The 18058-nt window shown below is 38.4% G+C and overlaps 1 protein-coding gene across 4 annotated transcripts in view; it reads left to right on the top strand.

The window, feature by feature from the left end:
- The window catches only part of LOC126262598 (neuroglian), a 101963-nt gene that overhangs the window by 32188 nt on the left and 51717 nt on the right, over positions 1 to 18058 (top strand). For all 4 annotated transcript variants that reach the window (XM_049959341.1, XM_049959344.1, XM_049959343.1 and 1 more), the window contains exons 6-12: positions 3051 to 3190; positions 6446 to 6607; positions 7819 to 8009; positions 8433 to 8708; positions 9936 to 10113; positions 13254 to 13345; positions 13878 to 14159. In XM_049959341.1, coding sequence (XP_049815298.1) covers positions 3051 to 3190; positions 6446 to 6607; positions 7819 to 8009; positions 8433 to 8708; positions 9936 to 10113; positions 13254 to 13345; positions 13878 to 14159 — 1321 coding nt within the window. The remainder of the gene's footprint in view (positions 1 to 3050; positions 3191 to 6445; positions 6608 to 7818; positions 8010 to 8432; positions 8709 to 9935; positions 10114 to 13253; positions 13346 to 13877; positions 14160 to 18058) is intronic.

The raw sequence follows: 18058 nt of genomic DNA, 5'->3' as shown, positions 1-18058 counted from the left end.
ATTTCCTAAAGGGCAGTAAATTTGGGAACATCGTTACAAATACTTCAGCAATTTACTGACAAAATTTTGACTGTTGAAGGGTCTTTAGTCTGAACATGGCCTGATTTCACTATGTGCTTGTCGACTGGAGAGTGTTCATCAAAATACCTCAAATTAGTGCTTAGTCTGTAAAAAAAAAAAAAAAAAAAAAAAAAAAACCATGTGCACTCCACAAGTACTCTGCTATCTGAGTAGCTGCTTCCTTTGTGTAGTGGACCCTATCCTGTCAGGAGGGGTCCTACATCCAGTAAAGCAGATCCAGAGAACTGCAACCAAGACCGCCACAGATTCAGCGAAGCCTTTGGTTGGGACACTACACTCGGCTCCAAATGCCACAACTTGTAGACAGTTGCACGCTGTATGCTCGATAGCTGCACAATTGGGATGAGACCCCTCCATCAGACATACTAACAAGGGAACCTCCCCATCGCACCCCCCTCAGATTAAGTTATAAGTTGGCACAGTGGACAGGCCTTGATAAACTGAACACAGATCAACTGAGAAAACAGGAAGAAGTTGTGTGGAACTGTGAAAAAATAAGCAAAATATACAAACTGAGTAGTCCATGGGCTACATAGGCAACATCAATGACAATGTGAGCACAGGAGCTCTGTGGTCCCGTGGTAGCGTGAGCAGGTGCAGAACGATAGGTCCTTGGTTCGAGTCTTCCCTCGACTGAAAATTTTACCTTCTTTATTTTTGCATAGTTATTATCTGTCCGTTCATTCATTGACGTCTCTGTTCACTGTAATAAGTTTAGTGTCTGTGTTTTGTGACCGCATCGCAAAACCGTGCGAGTAGTAGACGAAAAGACGTGCCTCTCCAATGGGAACCGAAAACATTTGATCGCAAGGTCATAGGTCAACCAATTCCTCCACAGGAAAACACGTCTGATATATTCTATACGACACTGGTGATGGCATATGCGTCACATGACAGGAATATGTTGTCGACCCACCTAACTTGTACACTTGGCGAATGGGTAAAAAGATTCTTCTACCTTGCCCGATTTAGGTTTTCTTGTGGATGTGATAATCACTCCCAAAAAAGTGATGAAAACATAAGAGTTTGTCACATAAACTGAAAATAAAAAATTAAACTTTTCACTCGATGGAAGATTTGAACCAAGGACCTTTCGTTCCGCAGCTGCTCACGTTACCACGAGACCACGGCGCTCCTGCATTCCCAGTGTCCTTGATGTTGCCTATCTTCCCATGAACTACTCAGTTTGTATATTTTGCTTATTTTTTCACAGTTCCACATAACTTCTTCCTGTTTTCTCAATTGATCTGTGTTCAGTTTTTCAAGGCCTATCCACTGTGCCAACTTATAACTAAATCTGAGGGGGGTGCGATGGGGAAGTTCCCTTGTAAGTGAACTTCGGATTTCTCTTCGGTCCTGAATGTTATTTACTTAAGGAGCTCCATAATGCACCTAAAGTTGAAGTGCCAAATAACTAGCAAATCCCTCCTCCTGTTTACCTGCTTGGACCGTGCTGAAGGAATGGCCACTTGCCCCTCAGAGGGTGAATAAGTGAGGCCAGACAGCCAACCTCCACATTGACCCTCGGCCTCGAGTGATGCGAACATGTTACCACCCACCACTCACCCTGCTGTGAGGGCAGATGCACCGTGTTGGTACATTGGAAGGTGCCCCAGCAGCAGTTACTGTGAGCAAAACAAGTGACATCTGAGATGATCCGTGCAGTGTGAAAAATTCTCCGCTGTTGCTACACCCCAAGGGAGCACTCTGAAGATGGCTGACTGTAGCCAGAAGCACCTTCAGCTGTTCAAGAAGTGTAACAAGTCGTCCTGCATCCTCACGCAGCATGCACAGATCCTATCCATCCCAGCACAACTAATTTAAAAATTAAACCATAAAAGCATACAGAGAAACCTAAATAAGCAATTTGTTGCCCTCCTGATATGTCATCAATGTAGACTGATACCTTAGTGAGCTGTGCAGCTGGCCGTTCAAAAGAAGTTACAACTGTGTTACAGACTGATTGAATCTACATTTTACAGTTACAAAAATGCAAGATTACACATGTTAAATAGAAAAACACACATGGAATTTAAGAATTAAACTACGGAGAAAAATCAGAAAAAGCTAAATAAGCAACTTGCTACTCTGCTGGAGTGTAATGGGCATCAGCTGAAACCTGCACGGTTTTAAAGTGTCCTGGCTGACTACATTATGCCAGTTCTGCAATTCCAGATGGAGTAAGGGGTTGTGTTTTATGTAGAGGGTAAGATAAGAGGAGTGGGAGGCAGCATTGGGAAAGAGTGACTGACACTTGGGAGGGAGAAGCAGAGGGTGCACAAGATAGGAATGTGACATTGACTTCTTCTGGCCATGGGCACAGGGGGGTTGTGCACATCACACAGTGCATATGAAGGAGTGGATTGGAAGAGGTAAATGTAATACAGGAAGGAGGAGACTGCGGAGAGAATGGTATGAATAAAGGAAGAATTAAATTAAGCTCGTGGGGCAGGGCTGGAAGTAGGTGTGAGGCAAGCGATAACAGAGATAGTGGCCTGAAGGATTATGGGATTGAAGGATGTGCCCATGAAATATGTGAAATGTTATGTGTAAAAACAACGTAGTCAGATCTTCCAGTCTCCATTTGTCTCAGCAATTTTAATCTGCTTTGGGATAGCAGTTATATCAGTTCTGCTGCATCACTCATTTGTGCAGGTCTTTTTTTACTTTTCCTTTGCAAATACCTGCCTGGTGATGGGTTAACAGTTTTTGGTTATTATGTGGGTGTTTATTGATACACTTATGTTTTTGAGATGTGTTTAATATATAAAACAACAATAAAGATAAAAATGATGCGTGAGGTGCATGATGTAGCATTTTTAATTAGTTTCTTCTGAAAATTCACATAAATTCTTTGTGGCATGTGATGGCAGGAAAAAAGTCTGACCTGAATAGAAATTGGTTTGTTTGGACTTGCATTTGCAGTCAAATAATTATTTATTACATGTAATTTTTCTTTTTTCCTTTAGAATAATGATGGTGGTATTAAAAGCATCAATAACTCCCGTATGACTCTTGACCCAGAAGGAAACCTGTGGTTTTCAAATGTGACACGTCAGGATGCAAGTGATGACTTCATGTATGCTTGTGCTGCAACATCATTTTTCAGGTGAGTTTTCTTCAAAATGATTGTCAGTATGCTGTTCAAAGCATGGACCATTTACTGTCAGCAAACAAATGGACTTGGTTTCTGACTGAGCCAACTGAAGTGTGATTTGAGTGGTAACTGACTTGATGACATGACCAAGTACAGCTATGTTCAAGTCTAATGTTGTTCGTTCTGTTTCACTCTATCAATAGGAAACCAGTGGTGGAAAATGTCTTCAGGGACAGGCTTCACTGTATGTTGTTCATGTCATTAACAGCATGGAGAGATGTATATAATTCAATGTGGAAGCACTAGATAGATTGACAGTGTGAAAGGTACAGTAGCAGGACAATTATGCTGAGGATAGAGTAATTTGTAAATGTGTACCCAAGAAAAAGAAGCAAATGCTCACAGCAAGTATTGTTAGTTCTGTGAGAAAGGCAGCATGTTCTGCTATACTAAGAAAATTTGATGTAATACTACGAAAACAAAAAGAGATTTTGTCAAACAGAAATGCCATAAAAAAATAAGCAAGAAAATAATAGAAAAATTTTTCTGTTTTAAGAATTTGGTTTTAAGACAACAGAGTAAATGAGTGATCACAGGTGAAGTACAAGTTGCAGTGAAGAAGGCATGCTACATCAAGAGTTCCAGAAAAATATCGAACAACTGAATTTATGGGGCAATACATACGTTTAGACAAGGATGAGTTAACCGCATCAAACAGTTAATAACTGCTAAGTGTGCGCATTGATGAAGAAAATGTGCCAGTCAACTTCTGATTGATATTAGACTTTTATCGCAGGGCAGTGTTCCATTGTAAGAGTGTTGTGCCATCTTGCACACACATGCACAGTGTAGAACAGTGCAAAATGGAGCAGAATGTTTGTATGAGCACAGTGTAGTTCCATTGCGCGCATGAATGTCAGTGGAAATGGAAAACACAACTCTGAAAATAGCAAGTTTGCTTTTAAAGTTGTTTATCGTTAGTGAAGGGAGAAAATGTAGGTGTCCTCAGTGAGTGACTCCAATGCTGGAAGATCGAAAGGTGTATGATGGAAACAACCTTTTTAAGTGACTCAAGTCTGTTTAATGATCAGAGGGATATCAATGATAAAATGCTCTGGTGACTGCTATACTCTGTGAAAATGAGGAAGATGTACAGGACATAATGAATGAAATAAACAGCCTACTTAGCACAGAATAGGGATTGAGAGTAAACTGAAGAAAATGACAGCAACAAGGAGTAGCAGACATGAGATTAATGGAAAACCATCAAAACTGGGGACCACGAAGTCGACGAATGAAGGAACTAGCACAATAACATATGGCGGAGCAAGGACATAAAAAGCAGACCAAGCCAAAGAAGGCATTCCTGGCCAGAAGCAGCCTACTAGTATCAAACATCAGCATTAATTTAGACAATGTGGATGTAAGTTTGGAGGACAGCGTTGAATGGAAGTGAATCGTGCACTGTGGAAAACTGGAAAAGAAGAGAATCGAAGAATCTGTGCAGGAAGTGTCACTGCTTGTTTCTCTATGCAGACTGTGTTCCAAAAATAAACAACTTAGAGAAAGAAGCGGCAACACTTTTTGCAGGACCTGGCTGTCATTTAGCAGGATGAGGGTTGGGCACGAATGTCGCAATTGTGACTGAGTTTTGCGATTGATGGGGCTGGTAAATGCGGTGCCACACTGGGCACTCTGTGGAGTTCAGCCCTTGTGACATCAGCATGATTTGTAAGATAAAGGAAGCACTTCATAGCATTCTCTTCTCAACTATTACTGAGATCTGGTGGACAATAGTCGACTCCACTTGAACTATCAACACAACTGGTACTGCTAAGGGTAATCTATGATTCTCACATTGCTGGCAGTGGGTTATACATAACGCTGGTTACTACTTTTAAGAACAGTTCAACTTTGAAACTTGTATTTGTTTTGTATAAGTTGTAATAGTTGCCACTATTAAAGTTATGACCCTCGTACATTGATATAGCTGGTAATGTAATTGTTTGTACAAAAATTTTACTTTCTGCAAAAATAGGGCTAGATTCTTTGGGTTTTTTTAATTAATGAACATCACCCCATCTCTTCAGTGAAGGGGAGAACACTAAAAGTCGGCTACATTCCTTCTTTGTGAACTCCTAGGAACATTTATGCTTAATTTTGTACCCAAAAGGATACATCAGCTTAATTAGTCAAATGTTAATTGTATCTGAAAGGAACAACTTAACCATAGAAATATATTAATCAGTTTTAAGTGATGAAAAGTAGTAGTAGAAGTGTTATATTCAGTTCATAATTAAATGATTATGTGTAATGGTTAATTTAACTTTGGTGTACCATCAGAGATATCTTCACACACTCCTGGGGGGGGGGGGGGGGGGTTATGTGTATTCCATTTGTATACCACTGCTGTAGCTCAACTAATGAAAGTACTACAGTCTGTTTTCACTCGGAAGATTGACTGGGTAGTTCAGTCAGGTAAAACACTAAAGAATAGTTTCAGTTGAAACAATGAATACGTGATTTATCTGACAGAAAAATACAGACTAGTTTCTCTTGAAAAGAAAGAATGAATAACTCAATCAATATTTATCAATAAGCAAAACTAAAACCGCCTGTGTCAACAGTTTTCGTTCAGTTGGTTCCAGAAACTGGTTTCTCACAAAAGCCGTCATTAAGCTGAACAAAATACCACTGTGTCTTACTAGGTGTTGTCTGCTAGTAGATGATGTGACTTTGCCTTTCTGTGATTTGGAGACTTGACTCACATTTTCTACTCTAGAATAACCACCACTTAATGTGCAATCATAACTCTGTAACAAATCATTTACATTTGTCGGACAGAGAGAGGGGGTAGGGGGGTAAACACTTTGTGTATAAAGAGGTTGGTTAGTTTACGAGGCTGTTCCACTACATATAATGTATAAAGAGTGTTTCTTTTTAAGCTAAAGTGAAAGTAAGTGTTCAGAAGTACATTACTTTCTATTACTGTTTTGACAGCAATCAAGGGTCACCTGTATTTGTTGTTAAAAAGCTTTCCTTAACTTTTGATGCCTTTTTACGTTGGCTGTATTATCCTTCAATAATCTCAGTTCATGAAAACCACATGTAAAGCTAGAACCTATAGAAAATTTCTTTTTTCTTGGCTGTTGAGCATCTTTGTTGCCACAATAATTGTTTTGTACCACACAGAAAATGGAAGATATTGTCTGACATTGTGTAACTTTTGTTCAAGAATTCAATGTGGTTCACTTTTTTCTTTTTTAGGAATGAATACAAATTAGGAAATCGTGTCATGCTGAATGTGGAACTGACGGGCTCTTCAGCTGCCCAAAACAGGCACCAACCAGTGAAGCAGTATGTGACAAGAAAGAATGAGGTGGCTTTCAGAGGAAAGAAAGTTGAAATGTATTGTATATTTGGTGGAACGTAAGTATTGCAGCAGTATATACTTCTAAGCTTGTTTCATACAGTTTTTGTTCATTACAGAATTGGATGTGGTGCCAAGTGTACAGGCTCATGTGAAATTGTAGTACTTATACTCCAGTGGAAAATACACACAGAAGTTAGAAAATGTGCAAGGTTTCTGACCCAGTGGCTCCTCCTGGCAGAGGAGTAGAAGAAGAAAGGAAGAAGGAAAAGGACTGGCGAGGTTTAGGAAATGGTAGAGCTACAGAAAAGTTGCCTAGAAACCCAGATCAGGGGTTCATACCCCCTCCCGTCCCTCCTGACCAGGAGGAGCCACTGGCTCAAAAACATTGAACATTTCCTTATCTTTTAACTGTGTTTCTCCTGCTGACGCTATCTATCCAATTATATTTTCAAAAATTTATTATTTTCGTTGATATATTAGTACCTACACTCTGTATGGCGAGAAATGATTTCTGACATCTGGCAGTGTTGTTGCCAGACCTCAGTTACAAAGTGCAAAAGGCCGCCATCAGTACTGAGTACAAGCCACAATGGCCTGGGTCTACAGCAAAACTTAAGGAGGTGCCATACAGATATAAAACATAAACAAAATTGCATTATGTGGTTAGCTGCTTTTAATGCATGAAGCAGTTCCACAGGCTCACTTCAACTACCAGAGGTCTCTGGGCCTATGGGCTATAGAGAATTCATTATTGCTGTCAGATATGTAAACCGGCACGTGGTGATCTCAAAACAAAATCTGGGGAGAGAAATGCACAAGACATAAACAGCATATGTTGAGAAACAGCAGTGGTCACAATATGGACTTTCTGCATGTCAGTGGAGGATAATGCCACTTTGACCCTTATTTCGTGCTCATTGTTACAGTTGTCTGCTCTCTTAGTACTCGCTGATACTTGCTGGTTAAGATTCTCAGTACCTCAGAGCTGTTTTTATACAATATTGCAAAACACTTTTAGCATTTCATTTTTATTACCCCTTAAATGTCCAACTTATATTTATTTATTTAATTTTTTAAAATAAAGGTGTAAAGTAAAGACTTTTGTATATTTTTTCTTCTCCAGATTTAGTGTCTAAGAAATAAGGTACATTTTTTCCTCAGAGTCAATAGTTTTGGAAGTGCCTTGTTGGTAGTTTCTTTCATTGTTGTTGTCTTTTAGTTGATTTTCCAACTTTTCCTATACTTCACTTCATTTTTATGTTTTCAGGCCTCTGCCCCAAATAGTCTGGAGTAAAGATGGCAGACCCATCCAGCCATCAGACAGAATAACACAAGGCAATTATGGAAAGAGCTTAGTAATAAAACATGTAAATTACAATGATTCAGGTGCATACACCTGTGAGGCTAGTAATGGTGTTGGTGATGCCCAGTCATATTCCATAAATCTACAAGTTATGGGTGAGTTTACAATCACACTTATTGAATTTCTGTTTTGCAGAATGTCGTAAATACTAAAGCATCATATAGCTTTAAATATTCATGTATTATTCTCTGGAATATTTCTGTATTGTGCAACTTGTTAGAGTACTAGAATAACTGCACTGTCTGAAGTAGCATTAAATTTCTCTCATAGTAAATTAAATATATTGCAAAAATTATTAAGTCAGGCAGTTGCAATGTTCCACCATAAAAGGACTTCATTTGCTCTTAAATTGACTAAACATCGTAATTCGTGGAAGGTCTAGGCGTAGTATGTATGATTCTGCTCTGAACATACAACAACTTTTGAGCAACATTTCGTGTAATTTGTTGAAATTATAATTTTTTACAAGTACATTTATGCAGCCATTGTATTCATTGTAATGTGCCTGTTCTTCACAGCTGCACCATATTTCACTGTTGAGCCTGAAATTATCAATGCAGCGGAAGATGAAACTGTAACTTTCCGATGTGAAGCCGAAGGTGTTCCTGATCCCCAGATTAAGTGGATCCACAATGGGCGACCAATCAGTGAGGCACCACCAAATCCACGCCGTAAAGTCACCACAAATAGCATAACTATTGAGAGGCTTTCAAAAAAGGACACTGGCAACTATGGATGCAACGCTACCAATAGTCATGGCTATGTGTACAAAGATGTGTATGTTAATGTGTTAGGTATGTACTTTATTTTATTGGGTAGAGTTGTCTAAAACTATTCACAACACATACTATATTGCAATTGATTGTGTTTGTATAATTACATGTCATTGCATGTTATTGATTTCATTCCTGTTAATACCTTCATTTCATTTCAGTACATTATTCATTTCATAAATGCTATGTTTAACTATTATAGAGATAAATGTCTAATTATTGCATATGGAGTAAGATCTTGATTATAGTTACCCCAAATAATAATAATAATAATAATAAAAACAGTCAAATACATGTTCCCTCGAATTTGTGGTAGTTACACAGTTTATGACCTCTTACGTATCACAGCAGTTAAAATACATGTCATATTCTTATTATTTCCTGTTATTACAGTGTTAAAAATAGATTTTTATCTTTGATGCATTCCATATCACTATAATGCTGCAAAATTTTCCTGGAGGAAAACAAGTCTAACAGCCAGTCAGATTTAGTCTTCCTCCAGGTGCCTTGTCACAAACAGTACTGGATGACAATAACTGCTCTCTTGTAGACTGTGGCATAGCTATACTTTAGTGCTGATGCAAGTTCATTTGTTGTTCACAAAAGCAGTTTTGTAATACATGGCAACATGGAAGGTGTTTGCCGTCATGTGTAATCAAACTTCATCGCCTTCCTGCCGCCCCCCCCCCCCAGTTTTCCCTCCCTCTCTCTCTCTCTACCCCTTTCCCCCTCTCTCTCCCCCTCTCGCTCCCTCCCTCCCTCACAACTGTACATATTTTTCCCAAATAATAATTAGTAAAAAAAAAATTTAAAATCCTTAAACTAAAACAACTGAAAAGCTAGAATGAACCTCTGTACTCACTCTGGGACTAAGTACTGTACCAAGAGTGAATAATTCAGATATCTCTTGTTGAGCAAACAAAATTTTATTTTAATGAAAAATCTCTTCTTCAGGAAACAGTTTATTTTAATAAAATATAGAATTATTGTTCTGTCGATGACATGAGGACTTTATTCTACTTTCTCATTGGAGATTTTCATTGATAAAAATGCTTCTAATCTATGTCAGGTACTCCATTATAATATTTTTTTCGAATGACCATTGGTATTGTTTCAAACTTGCATTACTTTTAATGAGCTATACAATTTTAATATACTGGTATTAAGTCTGATTAACACTTATTTGGGAGGTGGGGGCAAAGGAAACTATCATGTTGAAAATATGTTATGTAAGACATGATGTTGCAGCTTTGCCACCTGAAATAACTGAGCCACCACGTAGTGAACAGACAGTGGACGGCAGAACGGTAACGCTGTTATGCAGGACATTTGGAGCTCCCAAGCCACAGGTGAAATGGATACGTAATGGAAAGGAGCTAACTGGTGGGAGATACACTACTCTGGACAATGGGGACCTGGAAATAAGGTATTTTAATTGTTGTGTCAAAAAGAGTTGTAGCTATAAATTTACTTGTTGGTATTTAACCCTCAACTCAAGCAAATGAGTTGATCTAATGAAGAAGAAACACATATGGACAGTATATATGAGTATGTAAATCTCTGCCCAGTTTAATATTACTGGTATTTAAAAAAATAATTTAATATTATATTTATCACTTTTGGTGTTGGCAAGCTTCTAAAATGATAAAATGCTGCAAAGGAAAATTTTTATTTGTGGATGATGTAATTATATATTCCACCAACCAACATCAGATTCCCATTAGCCGACAAGAATGTTGACCGATGGCATTGTTTAGAGGCCAGCGACTGATCTAAAAATTACGCAGCTTGTGTAATCACATTGCCCGGATACTGATAGAAAAGACCGGTAAAAGATATCTCAGGAACGCTGAAGTAAAAGTTTGATAAAATAATAGCCGTTTGAGCACTAGTAGTGTTTGGCTGTGGCCACCCAACAATTTGTCGGCAACTCTTCTTCCCTGCAGTCTGAAAAAGTTCTAAAATGCAGCATAATAATTTGATATGTTGAATTAATGAAAAAGGAAAGTACAGTCTTAATTAAAACACAGATTTTGAAATTAAATTAGCATAATTATGTGCCAAATGTTACAGAGCGACACTTACATTTGTGAAACAGCCATTGAAAACGAACGAGAGAGAGAGAGAGAGAGAGAGAGAGAGTGAGTGAGTGCTCACAGCTCCTGCTTTTTTATAATAAAAAAAAATTACAGCAACTGCCTTCAGCTTGCTTTACAGTTTTGATACATAAACATTTCTCTCGATCTTTCTGTACTGGAACAGCAAAAAAAATCGTGACCTTTTCTCCTTACTCTGCAGATTTATTTACAGGAGGGAAAATTTATTCTTAATGTATTTTAGGCTTAATTAAAAGATTGGGCATGTTCTATTATTTAAAAAATCAACATTTCACACTATTCTACTTTTGCTCAAGGGAAAATTGCTTCTTGGTCATTCTGAAAGCCAGCTGTAGCATTCTTTTGGGGAAGGCAAGTTCTGTGACGATGACCCCTGTTGGCTTTTCATTCTGGAGACAGATTATACCTCCCCAGCATCTCCTACCCATCTGTCTTATATCATTAGACAAAATAACTTCACTGATCTCATATTTATATACTTTGTTTGTTTTCAGTTTATTGAATGAGTGCTTATTTGCAGTCATGTGAGCTACTATATAAAAAAAAGTTAAACATCTAGAACTGTCAGATTTCTGCCACAATGGAGAGCCTGTCCCAAGTGTAATACACTGTCAGTATGTTTTCGGTAGTGTAGATTTTACTGTCTTCACTTTCAATGGCTGGAATATTTTTACATCATCGGTGGTATCAAATGCATCACCTCAGCGTCAGCTCTCCCAGTGGCTGAAGAGGCCCAGAGACTGAAATTGTGTCCCTATGCAGTGGAACTTATGATATTTCAACATCAATCAAGCAATACGTTATAGCAGATTATGGTTCTAGACATGAACATGATCAGAAGCATTCACAGCCACCTTCAAAGACATACTGTGGACATATGGTAAGTGGCTCTACTCATTGAAACCCACTGTACAAGTGCTAGCAATTTATCAGTGGAAGAGCTTTATGCTATCTACCAGTAACAAAATTGGTGGTGGGAGAAGTGCAGTAGCTTTCTGATAATTCATTTATTCGCCACCGAGTGACTAGAACACAACTACATGGCTTTACAATATGCTGTCAGTGACAGACAGCAGTAGAGTACCACATTTTACCTATCCAATCCGTTTTCCCACCACAACAAAGGTGGCGGAAACATAACACTTACACATTATACACTTCTCATCCATTGTTTATAGGAACATATTTTACATAAAAGTTCACTTAACAACTGAAAATGAGTACTCATTCAATAAACTACAAATAAATCTAGTATATAAACACAAACTTGGGAAAGTTATATTGTCTGCTGATGTAAGAGAAATGGACAGGAAATGCTGCGGAGGTATAGACTATCTGCAAAATGAAAAGTATACAGTGCTCATGGTGGGGGAGTTGCCTTCCCCAGAAGAATATTACAGATGCCGTACAGAATGATTAAGAATCGATTTCTCCTCAAGCAGTGCAGAATAGTAAATAAAGATTTACTTAGATTCTGTCCATGTGTGTTTCCTGCATTAGTATTATTAGTAATTGATATATATATATTCTGTAGTATCAGTCCTCTTTGGGTAAAATAAACACAGCCCAGTCACCTCGGCGCTCTGCAACACCAGTGATCCATAAGGCAGAGAGTCGATATAACTTTGTGTAACAACCTCTAGTTGATTCCTTTGTGTAACAACCTCTAGTTGATTCCTATGACGTAGAGAGGTAGATATTAGGAAATCACCAGTTTGTGCTTTGGTTTACAGAACTTTGAAGGAGGGGAGGTGAATGACCACAACCCAACAGCCTATCTTCCTTGCACTTCTACACTCCATCTGTGCCTCTTACACCCTTTTAAAATCCAAGAACACAGTTTATCCCCTAGTACGGCTGTACTGCACTTAGACATGGCACACACATGTAATATTTTTTCTTAACCCACTTCATTTAACAGTAAACAGTAATTTTATACAAGTAAGACATTATGTTTAATAATCTGTGTGCAAACTATTAGTCATACAGAAAAAAATTAATAGGGACTTTTTTTGTAGGAAGTTTTAACATAGTTCAGTTTTGTACTGGGAAACATTTTTGCTGGAAGCTATTAAAGAAAACAATAAAAAAATGATATTTAAATGCCCCCACCCCCGCCCCACCCTAATGCTCACATGCCACCTGTGGGAATTTTTAGTGTGTTGCTCATGACACTCTCTCCTAGCACTGTACAAAAATTTGTAACTATCCAGTTTGTTTCCCCTAATTTTCCTTTGTTGACTGGACTACATGTGTTTCACTGAGGTTCATGTGGATTGCTTTATTAGCTTGATATTAAAATGCTCTTAAAAGTATTCTGCATCCAAAAATTGCATTCCATTTACATACATATGTAAATGTGTACGGTTGATGTTTGACAATTTTGTCAGTTTCCTCAGGTGTATGCACCATAAAAGATGTATTGCTAATTTCAGTGACAATTTTCCAGGGATGTTAATTATTCAGATGGGGGTGACTACACATGTTATGCAGAGAACAAATTTGGTCATCAGGAAGCATCAGGAAAACTTACAGTCAAAGGTCAGTAGTGTTTTTGATCATCATTACTTTTAGTTTACCATTAAATATTTTTTTCAGGCTATGTAGAAAAAATGAGAAAACAAAAATCCATAAAATTTAGCTTAATGACATCACTGTCATTTAAGCATTTTCACTGATGTGTGCACAGTGGAAATTCCAGTAACCAAAGCAGAAACAGTACCCTTCCACATTTATTTTTGTTTATTTTGTGCTTAAAATACAGCTTCCTTTTAGGTACAATTATGAACATGCAACCTGTACATCATATATATTATATATCAACCGCATAGTGCTAACCTTCCAATTCAAATCAAACATTCCTTATATGCATACAGGGACACCAGGTGCTCACAGTGCATTATCATTGTATGTCTGAAACCAGTTAAATTGTGAAATGTTGGTGTGATTGTTTCTATAAAAGGATATTATAAGTCAGTTGTGAGCATTACTGACAGAACTGCCACTCCTACTCTGTTAATATCGGTCATGTCTCTACTAGTAACAACCAGTTAAAGTGTTGAATTATTTGCAGAGCACACACGGATTACCACAGAACCTGAAGACTACGAAGTGGCAGCGGGAATGTCTGCTACATTTAGATGCAATGCTGTTGCTGATAATTCACTTCAGCTGACAGTTGACTGGATGAAGAAGGGTCAGCTGATTGATTTTGAAGCAGAACCACGCTTCATCCAATCGTCTGATACATCTCTTACCATAACAAAGGCCATCGAACTGGATTCAGGCACTTATACTTGTGTTGCCCGTACAGAGCTGGATGAAGCAACAGCTTCTGCTACACTCACGGTTCAAGGTTGGTGAATCTGTAGCTTTTTATTTAACCGGAATACATTGACAGCAGTAGTATGTTAAAAGAATTGGTTCTATGTTTGTTGCTTATTTTATTTGTGTGTTGAAATAACCATGTTTAATGGCAATAAATACGAGGTGTTGGGATTTAACATCACCATTCATTTGCAAAATACTTCAAATAATCATTGCTGATATATCTGTGATTTTAATTTTTCTGTTCGTGCATGTTGAAAGGCCTTATTGATATCTCAAACAATGGAAAATCCAGGAGGGAATGTAACAATATTATCAAAAGGAAAGTTGCTATTCACCATATAGCGGAGATGCTGAGTTGCTGAAAGGCACAACAGAAAGACTGTCATAAATAAAGCTTTCGGCCATTAAGACCTTCATCAACAATAGATCTCACACACACACACACACACACACACACACACAAAACTGCTGTATATTTAGTGTTGTAATTTCTCAGAAATGTAGTTTGAAGGTAAAAGTTTCGAGAAATGCCAGTCATTATGCTGTCTCCACTTGGCATTTTGGAAGAACAAGCAATGTTAAGGTAGCGTTACCGAGGAAGTCTGCAATGTGTAATCAGTCAAAGGGCTCCTCAAGTCTAAGGTATTTTTTCACCTTTCTTGAGTAAAAATTTTCATCTTATACCTCGATCAAAATAACAAAAGTGATTAACAGTCGAACATGGAAGGGGGTGATGTTGGTTCAGTCAAGCATGGGATGTGGTGATGTTTGTTCACATTTGTCTGCACACACGATATGGCTGTGGCAGCAGGAGCAGCTGGGCATTTCCATTCTGGGTGCATTCACACACTGTCTGTTAATATTGAGAATTGGGTTTGCTTAACAGGATAGGAGTAGTCTTATCACTTTCCCACATATTTTTGCAACTAGTTTATGACATTATCACATAAAATAAATACACTGCACACAAACAGTGGAAACCATGAAAACGACTCATGATTGTTACATTACTGGTTCACCTGTAACTGACTGTGGCAATTGCCCCTGAGGTAGCATAGCATATGACTGTGATGGGACAGAATGGAAAGTGTGACTGAGCTCATTCTCTGATATGTTGTTGCAGTAGCAGTCTGTAAACGAGTACCGTATTTACTCGAATCTAAGCCGCACTTTTTTTCCAGTTTTTGTAATCCAAAAAACTGCCTGCGGCTTAGAATAGAGTGCAAGGTAAGCGGAAGTTCTGAAAAATGTTGGTAGGTGCCGCCACAACTAACTTCAGCCGTCGAATATATGTAGCGCTACACAGGCATGTTTTGCAGGCACAATGATAAATACTGGTGCCAAAACCTCTGCGTCAGTAAATAAATTTAAAAAAAAGGTGGAAGACGAGCTTTTTTCTCCGCCCCGACTTTCGACCACTGCATTTTCATACATTATCCAATGAAGTAAATACAAATTCCGTATTGCTCATCTTCAAATGTAGCAGCATTTCAATGTACTACGAAAAACTGAATGGCAAGACTGGGATGTTTGTCAATATGGCCAACTCTACATTCTGAAATTTTCCTACATGTGAGAAGAGATGGTTGCTATTAGGAACTTTTTGAATTGTGAATCACATGCAGTATTCTCTTCACCATAAGAATAATACGAATATAAACACTTTGCCATGTATTCTTTCGTGTTTGCTGCTATCTCATTTAAATCCTGTCTGCCTAATAAACTACGAAACTAGAGTGAGACAACAGCAAACGCGGAAGAATATACATATCACGTCATGTTTATATCTGTATTATTCTTATGCCTAATAGTGATACAGTCAGAAATGAAGCATGGCAATTGACTAGATTTTTAAACCTAAGATGACCCTAATTTCTGTGCAGAATGTAATGTACTAAAGGCGCTTGCAAAGATTTTCAAACGGAGAAAAATTTTCACTAAACTCTCATTCAGAACATCTTCTATCATACACGGTCTATTATTTAGTTCTTGTTGATCATTATCAAAGAAAGCAGCAGTGTAAGTAACAAAAAATAGCAGTCTCTTGCCATTGTTTCACTAATGAGACGATTTCTCTCTCTCTCTCTCTCTCTCTCTCTCTCTCTCTCTCTTTTTTAAATTGTATGTGGCGGTAGCGCGCACAAAAGCAAGCCATGCCGCGAGCGGCAACAGGCCATAAACACTCATTATCAGAATGTGACAAACAATGCATGACACAATACAATAATGCATTTTCAGCTTAGAGTGACGTAAACACCTATAACAAAAAGAACGGCACTTATCAGATCAAAGAAAAATAAGCAATCAATTCAAACCAGATGAAGCATGTGAAAAAGAAAGGGTACCCGTATAAATATGGACGGAGTGCCTGACGCATAGCAATGGCTACCTGGTAAAGCTTAACTGCTAAGCTTACGACTCGAACCAAACTACTGTAGCTGTATCGCCATTCATTCGACCTAAATTGTGTCTCATATTACAATGGACCTACTTTGTTTCGATTTGGAGGTGCGGCCTAAAACTTTTGTCTCCCCTTGAAGTTCGAGTCTCAACTTTCAGGTGCGGCTTAGATTCGGGAAATTTTTTTTTTCCTTGATTTTGAGTCTCATTTTTCATGTGCGGATTAGATTCGAGTGCGGCTTAGATTCGAGTAAATACGGTAGCTGTCAATCACTCATTTACTCTGCACCAGGTGTACTTATTGGATTGTGTGACTATGAAGTTCTTCATTCCACCACTGGGGGAGGATATATATATATATATATATATATATATATATATATATATATATATATATATATATAAAGAAAGATGATGAGACTTACGAAACAAAAGCGCTGGCAGGTCGATAGACACACAAACAAACACAAATATACACACAAAATTCAAGCTTTCGCAACAAACTGTTGCCTCATCAGGAAAGAGGGAAGGAGAGGGAAAGACGAAAGGATGTGGGTTTTAAGGGAGAGGGTAAGGAGTCATTCCAATCCCGGGAGCGGAAAGACTTACCTTAGGGGGAAAAAAGGACAGGTATACACTCGCACACACACACACATATCCATCCACACATACAGGCACAAGCAGACATATTTAAAGACAAAGAGTTTGGGCAGAGATGTCAGTCGAGGTGGAAGAGTAGAGGCAAAGAAGTTGTTGAGAGACAGGTGAGGTATGAGTGGCGGCAACTTGAAATTAGCGGAGATTGAGGCCTGGCGGATAACGAGAAGAGAGGATATACTGAAGGGCAAGTTCCCATATATATATATATATATATAACAGAGGGAAAAATTCCACGTGGAAAAAATATATCTAAAAAGAAAGATGATGAGACTTACCAAACAAAAGCGCTGGCAGGTCGATAGACACACAAACAAACACAAACATACACACAAAATTCAAGCTTTCGCAACAAACTGTTGCCTCATCAGGAAAGAGGGAAGGAGAGGGAAAGACGAAAGGATGTGGGTTTTAAGGGAGAGGGTAAGGAGTCGTTCCAATCCCGGGAGTGGAAAGACTTACCTTAGGGGGAAAAAAGGACAGGTATACACTCGCACACACACACATATCCATCCACACATACAGACACAAGCAGACATTTGTTTATATATATATATACGAACGAAAGCACTGGCAGGTCGATAGACACACAAACAAACACAAACACACACACAAAATTCAAGCTTTCGCAACAAACTGTTGCCTCATCAGGAAAGAGGGAAGGAGAGGGAAAGACGAAAGGATGTGGGTTTTAAGGGAGAGGGTAAGGAGTCATTCCAATCCCGGGAGCGGAAAGACTCACCTTAGGGGGAAAAAAGGACGGGCACACACTCGCGCACACACACACACACACATCCATCCACACATACACAGACACAAGCAGACACATTTAAAGACAAACTCTTTGTCTCTAAATACGTCCGCCTG

This window comes from Schistocerca nitens, chromosome 6, assembly GCF_023898315.1.
Source record: "Schistocerca nitens isolate TAMUIC-IGC-003100 chromosome 6, iqSchNite1.1, whole genome shotgun sequence".
Taxonomy (NCBI): Eukaryota; Metazoa; Arthropoda; class Insecta; order Orthoptera; family Acrididae; genus Schistocerca; species Schistocerca nitens.
This window is presented reverse-complemented; position numbering and strand designations above follow the sequence as displayed.